Source organism: Pelodiscus sinensis, unplaced genomic scaffold (genome assembly GCF_049634645.1).
Source record: "Pelodiscus sinensis isolate JC-2024 unplaced genomic scaffold, ASM4963464v1 ctg50, whole genome shotgun sequence".
In the NCBI taxonomy this organism is placed as follows: Eukaryota; Metazoa; Chordata; order Testudines; family Trionychidae; genus Pelodiscus; species Pelodiscus sinensis.
This window is the reverse complement of record NW_027465948.1, coordinates 885,929-910,807: the sequence shown is the minus strand read 5'-3', so window position 1 is coordinate 910,807 and position 24,879 is coordinate 885,929. Positions and strand designations below refer to the sequence as shown.

General features: G+C 50.9%; 1 protein-coding gene across 1 annotated transcript; it reads left to right on the top strand.

Annotated features, from left to right (window-relative positions):
* Positions 1-343: 343 nt before the first annotated feature.
* On the top strand, positions 344-6,111 carry LOC142825311 (maestro heat-like repeat-containing protein family member 1). Its single transcript, XM_075917253.1, has 4 exons — positions 344-457; positions 2,676-2,778; positions 3,751-3,816; positions 5,912-6,111. The coding sequence occupies exons 1-4, from the start codon at positions 437-439 to the stop codon at positions 5,983-5,985; spliced, it is 264 nt and encodes an 87-aa protein (XP_075773368.1). The 5' UTR covers positions 344-436; the 3' UTR covers positions 5,986-6,111.
* The last annotated feature ends 18,768 nt before the right edge of the window (positions 6,112-24,879 follow it).

The window sequence follows — 24,879 nt, the reverse complement described above, 5'->3', positions numbered from 1 at the left end:
GAAGACTAAATAATCCCAAATCCCTCAGCCTCTCCTTGTAAATCATGTGTTCCAGCCTCCTAATCATTTTTGTTGCCCTCCGTTGGACTTTCTCCAATGTATCAACATTTTTTAAGTAATGGGGTGCCCAGAATTGGATGCAATACTCCAGAAGTAGAATCCCTTTCCCCCTATTAAAGTCATGCTGGCATATTTTCTGTCTATTACTTCAGGGGAATCCCTTTTATTCTTGGGGTAGATGAGCAGTCAAGGACATGAGTTCCATTTGAATGAGCACAATACGTGTTATGGAACAATTCAATGGTGCAACCCTCTTTTTCAGGAGTGCAGAGCTACATTTCATCTCTGTGCCCCATTTTTGGGACTGAAGAGGCTCCAAACTATACTTAATGAGCATCTTAGTTGGAGAACCGAGCTGAACCCTGAGGAGCTCCAGATGGATATCTGCAGACACCTTGTGAGTGACCTATAGAATTATATGAGATTATTGACAGCATAGGCTTGTGGTGTAGAAGCAGGGGGAATGTGTGATGGGCAATGGAAGTATCTATGGGTATGTCTACGCTACAAAGTTAGTTTGAACTAACGGACGTTAGTTCGAACTAACTTTCATAGGCGCTACACTAGCGCTCCGTTAGTTTGAATTTAATTCGAACTAACGGAGCGCTTAGTTCGAACTAGGTAATCCTCATTCCACGAGGATTAAGCCTAGTTCAAACTTACTAGTTCGAATTAAGGGCTGTGTAGCCCCTTAATGCAAACTAGTGGGAGGCTAGCCCCCCCCAGGTTTCCCTGGTGGCCACTCCGGCCAACACCAGGGAAACTCGTATGCCCCCCTCCCGGCCCCGGACCCCTTAAAGGGGCACGGGATGGCTACGGTGCCCATGCCAGGTGCAAGCCTGCCAGCACCCAGCAGGCAGACCCTGCACCTGGTGCGGATCGAGCCACCCACCCGATGCCTCCCAGCCCTCCCCCTCTTCCCGGGACCAGGCTGGCGGGTCCTGGGAGCTTGCCCGGGACCGCAAAAGGCGGGCTCCCTCCTGGGCTAGTGCGGACATCGTGGACCTCGTCCACGATCTCCGCACTAGGCACAGGAAGGTGGCCGGCTAGGGCAGGAGAGCTGCCAGCCTGGCCACCCAGGAGCAGGAGTGCATGAAAATCAAGGTGGTCCACTGAGACCCCCGACCCTGAGCCCTGAGCTTACAATGGCCATCCTGGGTCAGAACAAAGGTTCATCTATCCCAGTAGCCTGTCTGCCGACAGCGGCCAACCCTAGGGTCCCTGGAGGGGATGGACCGAAGACAGTGACCAAGCCATTTGTCTCGTGCCATCCCTCTCCAGCCTTCCACAAACTTTGGGCAGGGACACCACTCCTACCCCCTGGCTAATACCTCTCCATGGACCCAACCTCCATGGCTTGATCTCACTTCCCTTTAAACTCTGTTCTAGTTGTAGCCTTCACAGCCTCCTGCAGCAAGGAGTTCCACAGGTTGACTCTGTGCTTTGTGAAGAACAACTTTCTGTTACTAGTTTGAAGCCTGTTACCCATTCCTTTCCTTTGGTGTCCTCTAGTCCTTCTTTATGGGAACTAATGAAGAACTTTTCTGTATGCACCCTCTCCACCCAACTCCTGGTTTTAGAGACCTCTATCCTGTCCCCCCTCCGTCTCCTCTTTTCTAAGCTGAAAAGTCCCAGTCTCTTTAGCCTCTCTTCATGTGAGACCTGTTCCCAACCCCTGATCATTTTAGTTGCCCTCCCCTCTGCCACCCTCTCTCTTCCCCTCTCCCACCCCCTTTTCCCAGTCTCCCCCAGTTTTGTTCAATAAAGACAGATTCCATTTTTGAACACAATTGTCCTTTATTTTGTACATCAAGAAGAGGGGCTAGGGAAGGGTAAGTGGAAGGAGTTGAGGGCGGAATGGGGTACGCGCCCCCGATGGGGAGGACTGGGCTGGCTCTGCGGGCTTTTGTGGTGGAAGCTCTCCTGCAGCCCCCCAATTGCCCCATCTCCCCAGATGGCAGGCTGCGGCAAGTGCAGCCGGTCTGATGGCCAAGTGCTGTGATGTGCCCAGTGTGGGCACTCCGGGCACTCCAAGCCAAGACTGCTTTGCAAGCGGGGCACCCCTGAGAACTGTCTGTCCGGCGTGGGGGTTGGGACCCTTTAAGCACAGCCCTCGGCTAGCCTGAGACAGCATCTCCACGCTCTTAGTCCTCCTCTGATGTCCTGCCGGCACTGCTTCCGGCCATCCTTAAGCCCGGTTCAGGGTCCACTTAATGTGGACATGCTAGTTCGAATTAGTAAAACGCTAATTCGAGCTAGTTTTTTAGTCTAGATCCGTTAGTTTTAATTAGCTTAGTTCGAATTAAGTAATTCGAACTAAGTTAGTTCGAATTAACGTTGTAGTGTAGACGTACCCTATTAGAGTGGGATACAGGACTGAGGGTGAGAGGAATGTAAATCTGCCATAGATTCCCACTTTCCCCACTTCTACACAGCCTCCTGTCCTTTCTTTTATTTACTTGTTTAAATTAAAAAAAAAGTCTGAGTGAGTCCAAGAACTGACAGCAGTGGCAAGAGGAACACAGACTGTTTACTTGTGGTTTGTAAAGCCATGTGTTGGCAGTCAAAGGGCATTTCTAGCCAGAGAGAGCTCATGTGTCCCTGATTTTCTCTAGGCCAAAGAGAAGGCTGAGCTACTGGAGAACTTTTACAAAAGCACCATCACATACTTCTGCAGCAGCTGGGAAGAGATCCGGGCAGTTGCAGCCAAGTTAGCTGGTGAGAGAAAGTGTGCCGTGTCCCTTTTGGTATTCCCTTTGAGGTAGACAGAAAAAGTCCCTGTGTGCAGCACTGAGCTACTATTAATCTCTCCGTGCTGTGACTTCTCATGCATAAATGGAGATGTTAATGTTCTCCTACTTCTCCAGTGTGGTGTTAGGAGGAATTTGTAATTTGCAATAGAATGCTTTGAGATGGCGCAGTCATTTAGTAGCAGAGGCTGGCACACTGTCACGTAGGGTATGTTTATTCTCCGATCAAACTAGTGTGCTAAAAATAGAGTAGCTGTGGCAGGAGTAGCAGGAGGGGTTAACTATTCCAAGGATGATCCCATCCAAACCCAAAAGTCTGTTCTCAAGGTGGCTAGCTCCTCCGACTGCTTCTGTCATCTGACCTGCACTCTATTTTTAGTAGTCAGAGTTAGTGTGGACTCAAACTATAGACCTAAGCTCAGTGTTGTTGACTGTTCCTTACTGGTGCTTCATCACTGGGAGGTAGGCAGGCCACCGCCACACAGTGCCTGCTGTTGCAGGTTCCTGATTGCCTTGCCCAGGAAGCACTAGATTCCTCCCCTTTGGCCCTGTGCCATCCTTTCCTTAGCACACCCATGCAAGCCAGGCAAGCATTGTGGCCTAATTAATTTATCCATGTGAGATCCTTGCTTAGTACGCACTTATTCCTGGCCCCAGCCCTTTGTTCACACCACTAGATTAATACACTATCCTAGTATATCTCCACTAACTGACAGCAGTGGCAAGAGGAACATAGATTGTTTAAAGCAAATGAGGTTTTATGTAAACATTCTTAATTTTTTTCTCTTCTTCTCTTCAGTGTGGACGCTAAACTTTTCTAGTATTTTCTTGCCTACAGCTCACCTTAGACCCACAATAGAAGCCAAAGGGCCAATGTTATCACCTTGCACTTAACAAGAGAAGGTTTTTTATTGATGTTTATTTTACACTGCTTATTTAGGCATCATCCTGGAACATACGGACACCAAGAATATGAAATGGCTGGACATGGAACATCTGTTGACCTGTAAGTAACAAATACAGGTGAAATCCTATTCATTAGTGAGTTATAAAGAAATTTAGCTGACAAGCAAGCAGTAACTGATACCACAGGTGTGAAGTGCATCAGCCACACATCAAAGGACAGATTCAGCTTTAGTCTGCTCTGAAAGAGGTACGTCTACACTATAGCGTTAATTCAAGTTAACTTAATTCGAAATAGTTAATTTGAATTAAGCTAATTCGAATTATGCATCTATACACAAAACCTATTTCAAAATAGCATTTTGTTATTTTGAAATAGCGCGTCCACACTGAGTGGACCCTGAACCGAAGTTCAGGCTGGCCGGAACCAGTGCTGGCAGGGCATCAGGTTAGGACATAGTGTGTGGGGCTGCTGCCTCAGGCTAACTGAGCTCCGTGCTTCACGGGACCCTACCCCCACCCCGAACAGACAGTTCTCAGGGTTCCCCGCTCGCTTGTCTACCCCGATGAGGGACAGCAAAGCAGTCCTGTCTTGGAGTGCCCTGAGTGCCTGCACTCGGGACACCACAGCACTCGGCCACATGGAGCCAGAGCTGCCCCTGGGCACACCGGTGCGTCTCGTAGGGTTGTTGCCATCAGCCCAGCTGCACTTGCTGCAGGCTACCGTCCAGGGAGTCCATCGGGGGGCTGTCAGGATCCAGGAGGCCCTGCAGGAGAGTGTCCACCCCGAGGAGCCCTCAGAGCCACCCCGGTCCTCCCCACCGGGGGCTCGTGCCCCATTCCTCCCTCACGTCCATCTACTTACTCCTCCCTAGCCTCCCTTCCTGATGTCAAATAAAAGACATGTATGTTCAAAAATAGAAACTGGGTTTATTGAACAACAGGGTGAACCTCTGGGGAGACTGGGAAAAGGAGGTGGGAGAGAGGAATAGAGTGGGTGGGAGAGGGGAGGGTGAAACCTGGGAGGAGGAAGTTGGAAGGGAGAAGCAAAGGGAAGAAGGGGGAAGGGAAGATCAGGGCCCAAGGTTGGGGGTCTCACCGCACCAACTTGATTGTCATGCAAACCTGCTCCTGGGTTCGCATGTGGCCTTTGGTGGCCAGGCTGGCAGCTATCCTGCCATTGACGGCCGTGTTCCTCTGTCTAGTGCGGAGATCATGGATGCTGGGGCATCCCTCCCAAACCTGAATAAGGTCCATGATCTCCACCCTGGACCAGGAAGGCACCCGCCTTCTCCAGCCCCTGTCAGGCTCCTGGGTGCTGGCAGACTGCTCCTGAGGAGCAGTGGAGGGTTGGCTGCCAGTGCCTTGCTGGCTCACGTTTTGTGGCTACTGGCTCAGGGGCCCCGGTGGCCACTGCTGGCTCTTGGCTGGTAGGCTTGGATCTGGCACGGGCCAGGGTCTATCCCTTTAATGGCTCTGGGGCCAGGGGGAGAGGAGAGGAAGTTTTCCTGGTTGTGCCCAGAGTGGCCACCAGGGCTCCCTGGGAAGGGCTGGAGGCCCCCTATTTTGAATTAATTGTCTACACAGCACTTAATTTGAAATAGCTATTTCAAATTTGGTGTTACTCCTCGTAGAATGAGGTTTACCAAATTTGAATTAAGCGCTCTGCTATTTCGAATTAATTTCGAAATAGCGGTTTGCATGTATAGATGCTATTAAAGTTAATTCAAAAGAACAGCTGTTATTTTGAATTAACTTTGCGGTGTAGACGTACCTGGAGGAAACTGCAGCCAGTGTGATATAAGTCAGTGCATCTCCTGGCTACCCTGGCAATGCCTCTTCCCAACCTGTGTGATCCACTCTTTGGGCTCCATCGGCTCCCTGGGAGCCACTTTTTGCTACCCCAAACTCCACACCATCAGATTTATTTCTGTCAGGAGATGTAAAATAACTTAAAAGCAGAAGCTATTGAGTCAATGGAGCACCTTCCAATTGGATGAGTTTCTGGTAGGGTCAGGGTCTCCCCTCTCCCCCCTCCTCCATCTCAGTTTGGAGCTTGGAAGGATCCCAATGGAGGAACCTAAAGCTTTGTTTGTACAGAGAGCTTCTGTAGCTTGGTACTCACTGGTACTAAATCTCCAGCTACTGCAGGCATAGGTGACTATATGAAAAGTGAGTCATATTCTCTGTCATTTCAGCTCTCCAGGTCCTACAGAATGACCCAAGTCCCATTGTCCAGCTGGTGGCAACTCAGGTCCTAAGAGACATCTGACCTGGATGAGAGCTCGGGGAATGAAGCACAGACAAATAGAAGAAAGAGCTCCTGCTTCTGTTTCCAGCTTGCACATCATATACTTGGGTGGGAAGCTAGACTGAACGCTATATCTGCTAGCTGTCTATGGGGTAGGGGAGTAGTATAAGGGCCCTACCATCAATAAAACATTAGCCCCGCCCCCTGACCCTGGAAGACCCCCCCCCCCGACTCCCCGGAAGTCCCTTCTCCCTTGTCACTGGCAGTCCCGCCCCTGGAGGGTAGTACATCCGGGTCGAGAGGGACAGGTGACCGGAAGTAAAAAAGGATGTCATGTGACCCCGGTTAGGCCCGTCCCCTGTCACCGGAAGTCCCGCCCTTGGGGGTAATACATCCGGGGTCAAGAGGGGCAGGTGACCGGAAGTAAGGGGTGTCATGTGACCCCTCTAAGGACTTGCCCCTCCTCCCTCTACCAATCAGGAAGGGCTTTCCCCGTAGGAACGCCCCGCGAACCGCTTTGACCAATCGGGGGGCAGTTCCGGGAACGGATGACCCGCCCAGAAGTGGGTCGTGTGACCCCTCTAAGAACTCAACCCGCCTCCCTCCACCAATCAGGAGGAGTTTTTTCCCTGTAGGACCGCCTCGTGAACTGCTTTGACCAATCGGGGGGCAGTTCCAGGAACGGATGACCCGCCCAGAAGTGGGTCGTGTGACCCCTCTAAGAACTCACCCTGCCTCCCTCTACCAATCAGGAGGGTTTTTTTCCCTGTAGGACCGCCCCACAAATCGCTTTGACCATTCGGGGGGTGCAGTTCTGGGACCCGTTGACCAGACCGGAAGCTGGTCGTGTGACCCCTCTAAGAGCTTCCCGTGACACCCTCTGTCAATCAGAGCATAGCACTTCCCCATAAGTTCTAGCGCCACACAAAAGAGGCCATCTTGTTCCAAGATACAGCTAGGACACCGCAGCGGCACGCCCACGCTGTCTGAGCACGTTCCGCTCAAGCAGAGGCGGCAACAATACCTGCAAGAGTGGTCATGACTGTATACTGTGTGGCAAAACTCACAATAATTTTTCGCTCCGAACAACTTTTTCACATCCAGAACCCCATAGTATTGCTCATCTCCGCCAAGCGCCGCGCGCCCGGGGCCGGCACTCCCCCCGCAAGCGCCACGCGCCCGGGGCCGGGGCCGGCGCTCCCCCCGCCAAGCGCCGCGCGCCCGAGGCCGGCACTCCCCCTGCCAAGCGCCGCGCGCCCGGGGCCGGCGCGCCCCCCCGTGCAAGCGCCACGCGCTATGTGCCCAGGGCCAGGTCAGCCCCGAGCACCTGGCGGGTGCATGCAAATGCCCCTGCGGGCGCCATAGCGCCCGTGGGCACCGTGTTGGGGACCACGGACCTATGGCAATAACAGTATTTAATAAGATTTCCAAACACAGTTCAGCACATAGGCCCTGGAGCTTGCAGTTTATACCCTCTGGAGTCCAAGTCAAACAGTCATGGTACCGCTGGGCTGGCGCATTTATGACACAACCCTCACAGTCCTCAAAAAGCTTTTCCCTAAGACAGTGACTAAGGACGGTATAAACACTAATGCGTACAATAGAGCGCATAACTTTTTTACGCTTATGATGTGGCACTGGCTCAACTAGGTCAATGCACAGCCACCTCATGAATTCTTCATGGCCGTCATCCTAGGCGTTCTCTTCAATGCTTTGTATCGGTGTTGAGCAAAAACAAGGTGGGCCCGGTTCGTCTTCCTCGTCCGATGCAATGCTGTCCGGGGTCTGACGGTCAGCTAGAAAGGCATCGTCAAGCTGTCAAAAGATTGCCAGAAAGAAATAATGTAAGACGCTCTGGTCATTTTTTTTTTAAAGTTTACAAAATCCCGGATTCCTAACCCCATGATGCCCCAACTTCGATCTTTCATTTACCTATTTGGCTTCTTTTCCATGCGTCTTGTCCGACTCCTGGGAGCCATGGGCACCTTCTTCCTCCAGGCTATCTAGCTTGTCTGGCTGCATCGTGAGCGGTTGGGTTTCGGTGTCAGATATTGGTGTATCCATCAGCGGGTGGGTCAAAGGGCTCCCTTCAACTTCTCCTTCCTCCTCGGAACTGTCGCTGATGTAGCGCTTTCTTCTCGGCACCAAAACAAAGTTGGTGAAAGAAGCCATGTTTCCGCGCAGCGTTTGCACGCTCTCTGAAACACGCGCTCTTGGAACAAGATGGCCTCTTTTGTGTGGCGCTAGAACTTACGGGGAAGTGCTATGCTCTGATTGGCAAAGGGTGTCACGGGAAGCTCTTAGAGGGGTCACACGACCCGTCTCCGGTCTGGTCAACGGGTCCCGGAACTGCACTCCCCGGATTGGTCAAAGCGATTTGTGGGGCGGTCCTACAGGGAAAAAACCCCTCCTGATTGGTAGAGGGAGGCAGGGCGAGTTCTTAGAGGGGTCACACAACCCACTGCTGGGTGGGTCATCCGGTCCCAAAACTGCCCCCCGATTGGTCAAAGGGGTTCGCGGGGCGGTCCTACAGGGAAAAACCCCCTCCTGATTGGTGGAGGGAGGCGGGGCAAGTTCTTAGAGGGGTCACACAACCCACTGCTGGGCGGGTCATCCGGTCCCAGAACTGCCCACCCGCTTGGTTAAAGCGGTTCGCGGGGCGGTCCTACAGGGGAAAAACCCTTCCTGATTGGTTGAGGGAGGCGGGGCGAGTCCTTAGAGGGGTCACATGACACTCCTTACTTCCGGTCACCTGCCCCTCTTGACCCCAGATGTATTACCCCCAAAGGCAGGACTTCCGGTGACAGGGGACGGGCCTAACGGGGGTCACATGACACCCGGTCAGCTGTCCCTCTTGACCCGGATGTACTACCATCCAGTGGCCGGACTTCTGGTGACAGGGGAGAAGGGAATTCTGGCGGTCAGGGGGTGGTACTTCCGGGATCAGGGGGCAGGGCTAACGTTTGATTGATGGTAGGGCCCTTATACTACTTAGGGGATTACACATGCCGGGGGAATTCACTAAGGGTGGCTTTAATTGGCATTTAAGCATCTAACTGTGGATTTTGGTGATTTCCTTTAGATATCCAGGGCCTTTAACTGTGCTTGTATTGTCCAGTCTCATAAGTTGCTGAGTGTCCTCAAACTCCCTCTGATGATATTGGGAGTTCAGAACACTCTGCCCTTCAAAGAAGGTACTCAGCAGATATCATTCGTCCTCCAAATTTAGAGGCTATGATCCTCCACCTCATAGAAAAAGTTTCCTGAATAGTTAGGTTTCTAGTCTCTCTCAGCACTTTACTCTTGCCCTCCTGGGTTCTGGGCCTATGAGGAGTCACCAGACAACAAAGGAGGGTAAAAGGCTGAGGGGGTCTGGGATATCATTGTCTGTGGTTCTCAATGGGGAGAGAATCTTCCTGTAATGGCTGAATATGGGAAGAGGATCAGTGTTTTCCCCTGTTGAATTGACACTTTCTGATAATTCACTATATTAGGTAATAGGAGTTCCCCTAATCTTGTGGTGTTTCCTGTTTTGGAGATTGTTTTCCATTCCATATCCAGCAGCTTAATCCCAACCCATATTATTATATTTATTAAGGGGCATTGTACAAATGCTGATGACTCTTTAAGTTTATTTCTCAGGTGCTGGCCATGCTGTGTCTCACAAACAGTCACCTGTAAATAACCCTCCCCTGTAAATAATATAGTGTTTGTATTTACTGTGCACATGTTTCCAATTAAACTCTTTGAAGTATCTGTTTCAATTACTCAGGGGCCTGATTTCTTCTTTCAGAGTATGTCTACACTACAGCATTATTTCAAAATATCTTATTTCGAAATAGCGCGTCTACACACAAAATGCATTTTGAAATAGCGTTTTGCTATTTCGAAATAGCACGTCCACACTGAGTGGACGGTGAATCGCATTTAAGGCCGGACATAACCAGGTCCGGCAGGGCATCAGGTCAGGAGTTACTTTGTGTGGCTGCTGCCTGAGGCTGTCTGAGGCCTGTGCTTAAAGGCACCCCCCTGGACAGCCAGTTCTCAGGTTTCCCTGCTTGCTTGCCTACCTCCATGAGGGACAGGAAACCATTTTGTCTCTGTGTGCTCTGGTTGCCTTCACTCGGGACATCACAGCACTCTGCAACGTGAAGCCAGAGCTGCCCCTGGGCACTCTGGTGCTTTTCGTGGACGCGTTGCTGCGGACCTGTCTGAACTTTCTGCAGGCTGCCATCTGAGAGGTCCATCAGGGGGCTGTCAGTATCCAGGAGGCCCTGCGGGAGAGCTTCCATCCTGAGGAGCCCTCAGAGCCTCTCTGGTCTGCCCCACTGGGGGCTTGTGCCTCATTCCTCCCTCACGTCCTTCCACTTACCTCTCCCTAAGCCCCCTTCCTGATGTCAAATAAAATACACGTATTTTCATGAACACAAACTATCTTTATTTAACAAAACCCCGGGGAAGAGGGGGGAGAATGAAACTCTGGTGAGACTGGGGAAAGGAGGCGGGAGAGAGGAGAAGAGAGGCGGGGAGAGGAGAGGGGGAAAACTTGGGGGGAGGAAGCAAGGGGAAGAAAGGGGAGGGGAAGGTCAAGGCTCAGGGTTGGGGGGCTCTCCAGACCAACTTGATTTTCATGCAAACTTGCTCCTGGGTTCACATGTGGCCTTTAGTGCCAGGCTGGCAGCTATCCTGCCATTGATGGCCGCATTCCTCTCTCTAGTGCAGAGATCATGGACATTGGGGGCAATCCCCCCAAACCTGAATAAGGTCCATGATCTCCACCCTGGACCAGGAAGGCGCCCGCCTTCTCCAGCCCCTGTCAGGCTCCTGGGAGCTGGCAGACTGCTCCTGGCGAGTGGTGGAGGGCTGGCTGCCAGTCTTTGCTGGCTCATGTTTGGGGGCCACTGGGTCAGGGGTAGTAACTGCTGGCTCTGGCCTGGCAGGCTTGGAACTGGCGCAGACACTGTGGCCAGAGTCAACCCCTAAAGGCTCCGGGGAGGGAGGAAGGAGAGGAGTGATCTTGGTTGAGGCTGGAGTGGCCACCAGGGCACCCTGGGAAGTGTCAAAGTCAGACAGGACTCACAGATTTGGCAGACTGCTCTGTTTATTTCAGCAAAGCTTTGCTAAAATGCATTCAGAAAATGTGAGTACCATACAAGGTTCAAACCCCTTGATTTTATACAGTCAAAAGGCCAAGTTAACAAGATCAAAGGGTGTGGCAAAACTTCACATTATTAGTGTGGTTAAGTATCTTCATTTCAATATCAAGCACACAGCAATCTCCTGGCTATATCTCCCTGATTATCTAGAATTGCTTTCTGTCTAACACCTAATGTTTCTCTTCCTGTTAAACTCAGGCCCAAATTGGCTAGCACCTTGATCTGCATACCTACAATCAACATTAACATACTTTTCTTCTTCCTCTTAAAAGACAAACAGAATTCCTTCAACTTATTCAATTATTACAGTACAATTCATCTTTCTCCTACAGTATAATTCTTTCTACTTTCACAATCCCTCCTTTTGGTCAAGCCTCGCCTATGACCAACAATTACTGGGTTCCTTGCATTAACCGATCTTTGTCTTTTTGTTCATTAGTGATATTTAAAAGCATCAGATTAGCACTCTGGTGAGGGGACATGTCTGTGACATGTCTTGCACAGTTTTGGATACAACAGGAGATTAACTGAAAACATACAAAAATTATTAAGATTCCAAATAGGATAGTCAGGGCTTCCTGAAACAACCAGTTTCCTATGCCAGAGAAATTGGACAAGTTACTTAGCCATTTTCACAGGGAACTTGGCTCTTCGTTGGAAAGGTATGCAATCTTTTTTAAGTAGCTAGCGCGATCTATTCTATCATTGGTGTTGTCTGGTATATATACACAACATTCTTTGCCAATGAGAGCACAGGTCCCTCCTTTTGCTGCCAGCACTATATCCAATGCCTGACGGTTTTGGAGGACCACTTGTCTGATCGCTCCTGTTTCTTTGGCCAGGGCCCTTAAACTTTTTCCAGTTTCATTTTCCATGATTTTAACTACTGTTTGTAACCTCAGAAGCCTTTTTGCATGATGTATTACTCCCCCAAGTGGGTCAAAGGAACCACCAATAGCCTCTTCCCAAGTTAAAGGGCTTATGTGATTCACATACCATTGGGCATCTGACAAGTCCCTTCTTTTTCGCCTAAAATTACGGAGGCGTTCTCATGGGAAGGACTCTAACACTCGGAATTGTGGGAAGAGTTGGGCGGGATAACAGATACCTGACCAGTTAACTGGTAATGTGGTATAGGCCTTTGTTCCACAGACCCAATGATGCCCTATCAAAGCCGGGAAGGGTCGGTTGCACCCCTTTGCCATATAGGTGTCTACAAAGGAGGAGTAATATCCCCCGAAGGGCACACGGTGATTCTCCTTACGGGGAGTGGTGTTATTTGCATGGCATTAAAGATTGTACTGATGTTACAATATGCTGGAGACAACTGCTCCTCCCCAGATTCAGCCCCGTCCCATTACACACCAAACACCAGTGACCTTTTTTCTCCTCCACACTTATCCGTTTAGATACATTTATTCCCACAATTATTCCCACTGCTTCCCAAGTGTCATTACTGTTCCATGTCTTGTTAAACGGGTGAGGCCTGGGGAATTAAGTGGGATTGCCAAGACAGGAACCAGCTTGTGAGTGGGATGGAATGTGGCTGCAGACCCAGCAATTAGAGATATTAAGGGTCTGAGCGATCCATACTTGCTGGTGGATAAAAGAATTGTCATTGTCATTGTGGATTCCCCAGATCTTAAGACACCAGTGGCCGAGGAACAGGCCCCACCAGAGGCACATGTTGGAGGCAAGACCCTTTTGGTTCTGACAACCTCCACTGAGGGACCCGCAGTTACGGTTTTATGTCCACCAGGCAGCAGGCGCTAGGCTCACTACTGCTTCTTCTTGGGCCTTGCTTTTGGTCCTCATCTGCTTCAGGCAATCCTTACGCGAACGTAGGTTGTAAGGTATTGCAGGCTGTTCCTCTACGTCTTCTTCTGGAGTCAAAATTGACTCTGCATGGTCCTGAGGTGATGATTGGTCCGCTGGGGATGGTGCCTTCTTACACTGCGAAGCCTGTATCCATGCTGCGATGCCGGATAACTTAACAGCCGTCTGGGCAGTGAGCAGCACCTGATGCAGGCCCTTCCACCGGGGTTCCATGGCGTGTTTTCGTTGGTGGTGTCGTACGTAGACCCAATCACCTGTCTCGAGAGTGTGGCAGGCATCCGAGGTGGGTTCTGTCGGCCAGGCGGCTCGAACCTGTGAATGGAAGTGACTTACAGCTTGCATTAGTCCCTTGCAGTACTGAAGGAGTGTACTGTGAGTCAAGTTCAAGTCTGAGACTGGAGTAATGGTAGCCATTGTTCACATAAACAATTTCAAAAGGACTTAGTTTATGTCTTTGGGATGGTAGGGACAGTGCAGCAGGTGTGTGACATGTAACACACGATCCAGGTGCTGAACAAGTTGTTCAGTAAAACGTGTACCCCGGTCACTGGACAGAGTGGCAGGAGTTTCTTTGGCAGGCATTTAACAAACATTTGGCAACAGACAGCGAATCAGCTTTGCAACAAGGAAAGACTTCAATCCAACCCGAAAATAAGCATACCATAACCCAAATAAATTCATATAGTTGACACACAGGCATTTGTACAAAATCAAGCTGCCAATGCAAGAACAGTGCTTGGGGCAGGCCCCAGAACCCTTGAGCTACCTTTACAGGTTTGCCAACATTGTAGCTTTGGCAAGTGGTACAGGCGGCACAGTGGTGAGCTGCAAAAGAGCTGAAATGGGGGGCCCACCATTCTGCCTTAGTTACAGCAGAGATCATACCCTCCTTTCCGACATGCGAAACGCCGTGTAGCAGGGCGGCCAGAGCTGGGTAGAGCGAAAAGGGGGCCACAAAGGCACCAATAAGGGGGCGCCAAAGGGAATCAGGGTGTAGAGAGCAACCCTGGGCGACCCAGGAGTCTTTTTCTGTTTCTGAGGCAGAGTCTTGGAGCAGGTGAAGCAAAATGCAGGCCAATGTAGCACTTTAAAGACTAACAAGATGGTTTATTAGATGATGAGCTTTCGTGGGCCAGACCCACTTCCTCAGATCAAAAACCAGGAGCAGGGTGACTTTAGAAAGGGACTGCGGTGGTACAGAAACAGAAAGGGAACCGAGAAACGCACCTGGGGAAGGTTCTATGGCAGCATTACCCTTAGCAACATCAGTATCTGCTGTGGAGTGACCAGGGCACTTAACAATAGCTAATGCAGATGGGAGTGCATACAGGAGAGCAGCAATGTAGGGGCCATTCTTGATAGGGGTACCAGCAGAGGTAAGGAAACCCCGAGCTTGCCAGAGGGTGCCAAAGTCATGTACAACCCCAAAAACATATCGAGAATCAGTGTAAATGGTGGCGGAGCGTCCCTCAGCCAGAAAGCAAGCGCGGGTTAGGGCAACTAGTTCAGCGACTTGTGCTGAGGTCACAGAAGGTAAAGGCGCAGCTTCTAGGGTTTCAGAGAGTGATACCACAACGTATCCTGCGAGGAGACGACCTTGGCTATCTCTAAAGCAGGAACCGTCAGTGAATAACACAAGGTCGGAGTTAGAGAGAGGGACATCAGAAAGGTCGGGGCATGAGACGGTGACAGCAGAGACACTTGCAAGGCAGTCGTGGGGTTCACCGTCATTAGACAGAGGAAGGAGAGTGGCAGGGTTCAACTGAGAACAGCACTTAATGGTGATATGCGAAGCCGAAAGCAGTAAAAGTGAGGCGGGCGGAGGAAAGGTGAGCTGTATTACATTGTAGCAGGAGAGTATCTATAGAGTGAGGGACCATGAGAGAAACAGGAGAGCGGAGGACAAGGGACTCAGACATTTCAATTAGGCGTGCCGCGGCAGCCACAGCGCACAGACAGGGGGGTAGACCTTGGGCAACAGGATCCAAGGTGGCAGAGAAATAAGCTACTGGACGATTTTTGCCACCATGCTCCTGAGTAAGAACCCCAAGTGCACAACCAGATTGCTCGTGGCAGAAAAGGGTAAAGGCTTACAGTAGTCAGGTAACACTAAGGTGGCTGGGAGGGCAGTGAGAAGCACTAAAGAGTCAGTTTCTGAGGCAGATAATGAAGGGGAACAGAAGAGTAGATCATTTACACATTGGACCAATGTGGACCCAGAGGGGAAGACCAGGTCAACAAGGTCTTTGGCTAATGCTTGGGAAAAGTAAGACGGGCTTTCTGTGTACCCCTTGGGAAGCATACTGCTGCTCCTTGTAAGAAAAGTCAAAAAGATACTGGGACTTAGGGTGAACCGGGACAGAAAAGAAAGCAGAACACAGATCAACATCAGTAAAATGAGTTGCATCTGGCAGGATAGAAGCCAGATTAGTTGCTGGGTTAGGGATTACAGGAAAGGTGGGTACAACAATGCAGTTAATAGCTTGAAGATCCTGAACAAACCGCCATGATTTACCATCAGCTTTTCGAACTGGGAGGAGGATAGGGGTGTTACAGGGGCTGGAACAGGGGACAATAATGCCTTGTTCCCACAGGGTGGATATGACCGGAGCTGAAACCTTTAAATCCCAAAAACCCGGTGCCACGACCCCTTCTCTGACCTTATCCCCATTCTTGGTACCCTCCCCATTCCCAGTACTGTCTGCCCTGCCCTGAATAATGCTGTATTTGCAGAGCTATCAACTTTTGTGAGGACTGCTTCTCTTTCTTTTTAGAGTGCAGTGGCAATGCTCTGCCACTGCTTGCAATTTGTCCATGGTCTTGGCCTCCCATCCAACACTTATTTGCTTTAACATACTGCTAATAGCAGATAAGAGGCTATTAACAAACGCATGCGCCAGGGTGCCCTGTCCATTTTTACCTGGTTGCTGTATCCCAAAAAACCCAAAAAAACCCAACCAACCAAACAAAAAAACCATCAGTCAGTCTGTGTGATAGTTGCCCGGGTTTTTTTCTTTGTTGCTGTTTACGGGGTTATAAGTAGTTTACACAGTTGCAGGAGGTCTGCTTCAGAGGGTTCATAGGCATTGCACACTAGCAAAATTCCTCTGCAAATTTGGTAGGGTTTTCCTGGGGCTTTGGAAAACCTTTTAAAATCGAGTGGAGCTCCATGTGGGTCCAGGGTTTATAGCTTCAAGTGGGACCGGTCTGAGTCTTCTTGGAGGACGGGGTAAAGGGAAGCGCTCGGTCTGGTGGTGGGAGAGGAGGTTTCCAATAAAGCTTTTTCTTATAATTAGAATTTTTAAGGGAGGCGAGCTTCGATTCAGTTCATTTAAGATTTGCCTCGTCCCACCACTGCATGAAGCTATCTACCTCTCCTCTAGCCAATTTAGTTTTGGGAAGGCCAAGTTTGTCTTTTAAGACGTCCACTTGGTCTTTGTTCCAAGATCCTAACAGTGGCCACTGAGTTTTGGGATCCCCCCAGAGTTAATCTAGATCATTTTTCCAGAAATTTACAGGAGTCCGGACCCTTTCTAAAATATATAAACTGAGCCAGGGTCCCTTTAGGGAACTATCCCTGCTTAGATGTCTAGTTACCCATACAGGAGGACTTCATACACCAATCACACAAGGAGGAAATTCGGGTTCGTCAGAGCGGTGCCCAGTGCAACACACAAAAGAAGCCCACAGGCTACTGCCTCAATCGCCCTTGCGTTCACTCCAAGGATTTTATCCAAGGTGCGGTGCGGCTGCGATTGTGCAGATTCCAGTCACACAGACCGCGGGGACAGGAGCCCCTTGGTCGGCCAGTCCCTGGACAGGGATGGCTCCCAGACTCACTCACACCACAGGGAAGATGGATAGACACAGAGACAAGACAGTCCTCAGTCCGGACAAAATAATTACCTGACCAGAGTCCTGATGTTAGATCCCGGGATCCCTACCAGAACAGAGAAGGAACCAACAGGTTCGATGGCGTAGACTTCGCTATGGTTGTGCACCTTTCCGTTCTGGTGGAGGACCGCTCGGGCCAAATGCCCAGGTGCCGGCTACCACGGTCATCCTGCCAGACAGTCAGGGATCACACAGCCTCAGCGAAGACGGTTGCCATCTCGGTGGAACCTCCAAATTGTCAAAGTCAGACAGGACTCACAGATTTGGCAGACTGCTCTGTTTATTTCAGCAAAGCTTTGCTAAAATGCATTCAGAAAATGTGAGTGCCGTACAAGGTTCAAACCTCTTGATTTATACAGTCAAAAGAAAGCCAAAATTAACAGGATTAAAAGGGGGGCAAAACTTCACATAGTTAGTGTGAGGCTACTCAAGTACTCTTCATTTCAATATTAAGCACACAGCAATCTCCTGGCTATAGCTCCCTGATTATCTGGAATTGTTTCCTGTCTAACACCTAATGTTTCTTTTCCTGTTAAACTCAGGCCCAAATTGGCTAGCACCTTGATCTGCATACCTACAATCAACATTAACATACTTTTCTTCTTCCTCTTAAAAAGACAAACAGAATTCCTTCAACTTATTCAATTATTACAGCACAATTCATCTTTTTCTTACAGTATAATTCTTTCTACTTTCACACCCAGGACAGGGCTCCTGGTGATTAGCACGAGTCATTAGGGATTGTGGTTTCCATGGAGCCAGGCAGGGGCCGTATCTTGCTGAGGGTCTCACTGGGACCCATCCTGCGATCCCAGGGACACTGATCCAGCCCCAGTCCCTGTGTCCCATCCTCACTCCAGGGAATTGGCTCAGCCCATGGTGTATATACACCCTGTATAACTAGCCACAGATTCCGGCTTTCTCACACCCTCCCTGCCCCTGAGTGTCTTTGTTCCACAGATGCCCTCGTGGGCCAAGGGAAACTGCAAGATGTCTTTGTAAGTGCCCCCCAAAACTCCCCAGCTCTGTGCCTTGCCTCACCCCACACCAATGCACCATGCACCCCCTCACTGCATATGAATACCCCCTGCTGTCTGGGATCAGGACTGTCTGGTGTGTGGCTGTGTGTGTTTGTGTGCTGGTTTTGACTCATACACATAGTGACTCTCTTCCCTCCCTACCCCAGGAGCCCAACCCCAGCACTGAGGGACTCACCTATGCCGAACTGGACCCCCCAGCGCTGCAGACTAAGCGGGGGGCCCTGTCCCCAAACCCATCCTGTATGCCGCAGTCAGCACCTGTCCTCTGCCCCCATAGAGGAAGTCACTAGATCAATGGGGCAGGGAGGATGGTCCCCAGAGAGTGATGCAGTGACAACCCCCAGAGAACAGGCTCAGCTTATGGTCTCTCCTGAATCCCTTCCCCCGCCCGCATCTGGTACTGCCCCACCCAGTCACATGCCTCACCCTCAGTCCCATGGGTACATGCGCTGGTCGCAGATTCCCTCCCCTCTCCCTGTGGGCACACACCCTGATCTCAGACCCACCCCAATGGGCCCACCCCCTGGTCTCAGATCCCCCCTGTCCACTCCTGTCTATCTGCAATACTCACTGAGGAAGACGATGGTGAGAGCAGATGCCATAATGGGCCAGTGAGGGGCACCAGCCACACCCCTTTTCCCAGCTCCACCCAGCCTCAAATAAGGAGTTCCCCTGCATCCACCACCCCTTGTTTCTCATCTGCAGGCAAAATCTCATGTGGTCACAGTTACCAGAGGTCTCTGCAAAACCGAGGAAACCCTGAAATCATCAGCCTAGCCAAATGTCCAGCAGCACCAGCTTGTCCATGTCTCTGTGGGGAGGGAGGAAGGGAGGAAGGTCGTCTTCTTTGGGGAGGGTACACTAGGCTGGGAGCCGGGTTGTCATAATCAGGAGTGCTGACCAGTGTCTGGTGACTAAGGGGTTAACCCTGTAGCTAGCCAAGTATCAGGTGGTAAGTCAATAACAATGCAGGTAGAAAATTCAAACTGAAAAACAGGGGTTTTCTCTCTCTCTTCTGTGTTTGAGAGGTAGAGTAGTCTCTTCCAAGACTGAGGGAAATGGGAGAATGGGAAGCGACTGTCTAGGAAGGAGTACGGCAGAAAGGGATCTAGGGGTTATAGTGGACCACAAGCTGAATATGAGTCAGCAGCGTGATGCTGTTGCAAAAAAACCAAACATGATTCTGAGATGCATTAAGAGGTATGTTGTGAGCAAGACATGACAAATCATTCTTCTGCTCTACTCTGCGCTGGTTAGGCCTCAGTTTGAGTATTGTGTCCTGTTCTGGACACCGCATTTCAAGAAAGATGTGAAGAAATTGGAGAGGGTCCAGAGAAGAGCAACAAGACTCATTCAAGGTCTAGAGAACAGGACCTATGAAGGAAGGCTGAAAGAATTGGGTTTGTTTAGTTTAGAAAAGAGAAGATTGAGAGGAGACATGATAGTCGTTTTCAGGTATCTAAAAGTGTGTCATAAGGGGGAGGGAGAAAACTTGTTCATCTTGGCCTCTGGGGATAGTACAAGAAGCAATGGGCTTAAACTGCAGCAAGGGAGGTTTAGGTTGGACATTAGGAAAAAGTTCCTAACTGTCAGGGTTGTCAAACACTGGAATAAATTGCCCAGGGAGGTTGTGCAATCCCCATCTCTGGAGATATTTAAGAGTAGGTTAGATAAATGTCTATCAGGGATGGTCTAGACAGTATTTGGTCCTGCCAAGGGGGCAGGGGACAGGACTCGATGACCTCTCGGGGTCCCTTCCAGTCCTAGTATTCTATGATTCTATGATTCTCTCTCCAAGAACGGATTTCTTAGAATGTGTAAGTAGGGAAAAGTTTAGCTAGTCCGTCAGGATTTGTTGTTTTCCTTGTTTGGGGATTTGGAAATAATGTCTAAGCTGTTAATTGTGTTTTTCTTTTTTCTTTGTAACCAAGTTTTAGCCCATGGGGTTTCCCTGAGTATCTTTATCAATTTGGTGGCTCTTTCCATCTAACCACTTTAATGTGCTTGCTACTGTAGTTTTATTTTGATAATAAAGAATTGTTGTATCTTGTAATTAACCGGGATTGGTTGATTGTTGTGTCCTTAGGACACAAGGGCAGAGTTCATTGTTGTCTGTGAATCTCCTGTTTTCCCAACTCCAAGTAAAACAGAGCTTGGGGCACGGGGAGAGTATTACCTTAGGTAGGCGGTTTCCCAAGTGATCTCTTCCCTTGTTTTCTTGGATTTACTTAGGTGGTGGCAGCAGATTCCCCAAAATCTGGGTATTAGGATTTTTTTAGGGGGAGGAGTTGTACCAGAGCCTGCAGAGGCAAGATTTTGGAGTGCTTTTGAGGGACCCACTTCTGCATTCATCATGCCAGAGTTGGGGACAGCCTTGACACAGATGTGTACAGGATCTGAAATTCAGTCTTTGACTGACCATTTAAAGGAAGGTGTCATAAGGCATGTGCGTGAGGGGGCAGAGTTAAGGGTGTTTGGGAAACAGTAAGTGGCATTTCTTGGTTCCAGAGAGTTTGACTATTCAAAGCCTACTGCTTAGCCTGCAATCCTGCCCATGTGCAACATGAGCCCTGGCACCATGAGAAGAACAGGTGTGATGGGGAGAAAAGCAGGTGTGATGGGTTTGATGCTCTTTGCTGCATAGCTGAGTGGGGATGGCAACTTTGCAGCTTTACACTCTTGCGCAATGCCGTTATTCCTGAAAATAATCGGCGTAACAGCATCGCGCAAGAGGGTTTTTCTTGCACAGAAAGGGGCAGTGCAGACAGCTCCTTCTAGCGCAAGAGACTCTTCTGCAAAAATGGTGGCTCATTAGGCGATATTCCACGCTTAGCCTCATTTGCATATTTCTCAGGCCAGAAGCTGCGAGTGCAGACATAGCCTGACTCAGCCAGCCGCGAGTGCAACAGGGCCTCATTTATCCCATCAAATGCAGAGGGGCCAGATCAGATCAGCACAAATCCAGATTCTCTGGGGAATGGGGCAGTGCGAGGCTGCAGCGCCACCTAGCGGCCACAGGAGGAATTGCCGGCCCTTGTCCCTGTGTGTGCTGGTTGGGAGGTTCCCATGGAAAGCAGCACAGTAGAAGGTTGGAAATAAAGGGCTCTAGTGCCCCCCCAGGAGTGTGTGGCCCCAAGGACCATACGAGAAGGGGCTGTCGCCCTGAAGCGGGTTCCCCCAGGGCCAACGGGCCAAGTGTGGATGTGACCTGTGGGCCCATGAGAAGGGGAATGATGTTGGTCTCCAAGGGAGGGGAACACCTGGCCTGGGGCAAGTCCCTTCAGCTGAGCCTGCCCAGAGATGCTCTCAGCATCTGTATCGTTCTGCAGCTGGCGGGGGGGGGGGGGGGAGAGGGGGAGGGAAGGGGCTGTCTTTGTGTTGCTGGGGGAGGCTTATGAGCCTGGCTCCCCACAGCAGGTCTAAGGGCTGCCCAGGCCCAACCAGGATCTGCAAACAGAAAGGGCTTGGTTCTTAGCTGTTACATGGGAGTCCTAGTTCCCAACCTCCTCCTCTAACCCTTAGTCCCCACTCCCCTCCCAGAACTGGGACCAGGGCCAAATGTGCCTGACTACTAGCTTACTCCTGCCAGGTAGCCAGCAGCTGCACAAACACAGCTTATGTCCCTCTCTAGGGGCCTAGCCACACACCCACTGGCAGCTCAGTGGGCAAGGTTTATGTGGCACATGGGAAAGTCCCTGAGTCTCTCCTGGTTGGTGACCCATTGGGTTGAATGGAATTTCTCTTGCTCCCATTTTCTTTTGAACCTGGCTGATTTAATTCACAGGCTGACTAAAGACCCTTAGAACCAAGCGTTACAGCGTAAAGCCGCCAACACCGCTCAGCTATGGTGCAAGGGGCAGTGAACCCAGGTGTTCCCCTTCATGCCCATTCCTCGCATGCTGCCAGGGCTTGTGTTGCACGTGGGCAGGTTTGCAAGCTGAGCAGGAGGCTTTAAACAATCAAAGCCTCCAAAGCCAGGAAATGCCACTTACTGTTCCCTAAACACCCTTAACTCTGTCCCTTCACTAACAGGCCTCACAACAGCTTCCTTTAATTGCATGATCACTTCCTGATTTTATTTACATGAGTCACCAACCACTTGGATCTAGAAACAAAGAAAGGGGGAGGGGAATCGTCATGGAAATAATGGTCAGTCAATGATTGAATTTCAGAACCTGTGGTCTCCTGGCTCCCCACAGACAGAGGAGACTTCCCTTTCTCCCCACAGAGATACGGACAAGCTGGAGCTGCAGGACACTGAGCCAGGCTGATCATTTCCTCGGTTTTGCAAAGACCTCTAATTAACTGTGATTGCATGACATGTCGCCTGCTGATAAGAGGCAAGGGATACCAGAAGAGATGAAATATTATTGACTTCCTGTAGCTGCAACCACCAGCTGAGCACCTTGTTTGAGGAGGGGTGGAGCTGCGCATTAGGGGATCGGTGGTACCCTTCACTGCCACATTATGGGATCTGCTCTCACCATCCTTTTCCTCGGTGAGTATTGCAGAGAGCCAGGGGCATGCGCCTGTGGGGAGATCTGAGACCAGGGCATGTGCCCATTGGAGGGAAACTGAGGCATGTGTCCAATGGGGAGGGTATGGGTCTGAGCGGCTGGATGCGGCAGAACCAGCTGCAGGAGGGTTATGGGGAGACCATAAGCCGAGCCTATTCTCCCATGACAACTTGCTTTACTTAAGAACCTTGGGTGAGGGACCTTGTCAGAGGCTTTCTGGAAATCTAAATGCACTATCTCCACTGGATCCCCCTTGACCACATGATAGTTGATTCCCTCAAAGAACTCTGGCTATTAGTAAGGCATGATTTCCCTTTACAGACACCATGTTGACTTTCCCCAACAAATTATGTTCATCCATATGTCTGACAATTTTATAATTGTCACAGACTGGCCTGACTGCATCCAAGCACACCGAGGTGGGGCAGAGTCCCTGGTCCCATGGTGCAGTGGGGGGAAACTGAGGCACAGAACAAGGCAGGGTCACCCAAAAGATGCAGAGTGAGCCAAGGGTGCACCCCACATTAACATGCCCATCCCAGGACCCCGCTCCTCTACCCTCTCCTCTGCTCCCAGTGGACATGCCTAACGTACACATTGCGGCTGCAGTGCGGGCATTTTGCTCAAGAACAACTGTTCTTGTGCAAAAACTTGTGGCACGTCTACACTGCACATGAATTTTTGCGCAAGTAAATTTGCAGTGAAGCATCAGAAAAGAGGGCTTCTTGCACAAGAGTTATTCCTCTCCCCACGAGGAATCAGCCCCTTTTGTGCAAGAGCTGTTGTGCAAGAAGGCAGCGTGGACAGGCTCCAGGGGCTTCTTGAGCAAGACACTTTTATGGCTAATATGGCCATCAGAGCTTTCTTGCGCAAGAGAGCATTCAACTGCGATGGACACTCTTGTACAAAAGCACATGGCAGGGTGGAGGTGCTCTTGCACGAGACCTTTTGCGCAAGAACTCCTGCGTGAAACAGTTCTCGTGCAAGAAACCTGCAGTGTAGGGCAGGGAGCAGCCTGTGGGGCTACTGGAGCTGCTGGCCGCAGGATGCCCAGTCAGGGAGTGGGGGGCACCCCTAGGAATGGCTCAAACTTCCCAGAGGGGCGGCTAGAGGAAGGACATTTGCCTGGCAGGGTGAGGGGGGGGGCAGTGACCTCACAGTGGCTTTGGGCAGCCCTCAGCATATGAGGCAAAGGGCAGGTGGGGAGGTGGTGACCTCACAGAGGGACCCACATCTCAGGCTGATAAAGGGGGGGGCGGGCCCAGGGGACTTTGGAGACCCCCGGTTGCTTTAGCTCTGGTGCGTCTCCTCCTCACGGTTCCTTTGTGCTCTGTGAGTTCCACATCCCGACACCTTTGTGCAAAAGGTAAGAGCCCCCAGGGGTTTGGATCCCGGCCGGGGCCGGCTGGGTTCCTCCATCCCGCCCGCATTTCTGCTCTGTTCTTACCTCTTCTGTGCCCTTCCCCTGCTGCCCCCCGCCCCCAGCTTGTGACACAACAGACAAGCTGAGGGATGGGGTGAGATTTGCAGGAGCCCGTGGGGCGGGGGATGCAGCCCCCGTTGTGGGGACTGGTGAGGTGGGGCTGGAACAGGTCTATGCCGGTGTCTTTCAGAAGAAAGCTCCACCCCCCACAGCTTAGACTCGCCCCTGATTGGCTGAGCAGGGGCTGTTGATGGGTAGGAGACTCAGGGTATGTCTACACTAAAGAGTTAATTCGAACTAAGCGAATTCGAACTAACGCGTCTAGAACTAAAAACTAGTTCGAATTAGCGTTTTGCTAATTCGAACTAGCATGTCCACATTGAGTGGACCCTGAACAGGGCTTAAGGATGGCCGGAAGCAGTGCCGGCAGGGCATCAGAGGAGGACTTAGAGCGTGGAGATGCTGTCTCAGGCTAGCCGAGGGCTGCGCTTAAAGGGTCCCGAGCCCCACCCCGGACACACAGTTCTCAGGGGTGCCCCGCTTGCAAAGCAGTCCTGGCTTGGATTGCCCAGAGTGCCCACACTGGACACATCACAGCACTCGGCCATCAGCCCGGCTGCACTTGCCTCAGGCTGCCATCTGGGGAGAGGGGGCAATTGGGGGGCTGCAGGAGAGCTTCCGCCCCCAGAAGCCCGCAGAGCCAGCCCAGTCCTCCCCATCGGGGGCTCGTACCCCATTCCTCCCTCACCTCCTTCCACTTACCCTTCCCTAGCCCCCCTTCCTGATGTACAAAATAAAGATAACGTTTCTTCCAACATTGACTCTGTCTTTATTGAACACAACTGGGGGAGACTGGGAAAAGGAGGTGGGAGAGGGGAAGAGAAAGGCTGGGAGAGGGGAGGGCAACTAACATGATCAGGGGTTGGGAACAGGTCCCAGATGAAGAGAGGCTACAGAGACTGGGACTGTTCAGCTTAGAAAAGAGGAGATGGAGCGGGGACAGGCTAGAGGTCTCTAAAAGCAGGGGTTGGATGGAGAGGGTGCACTCA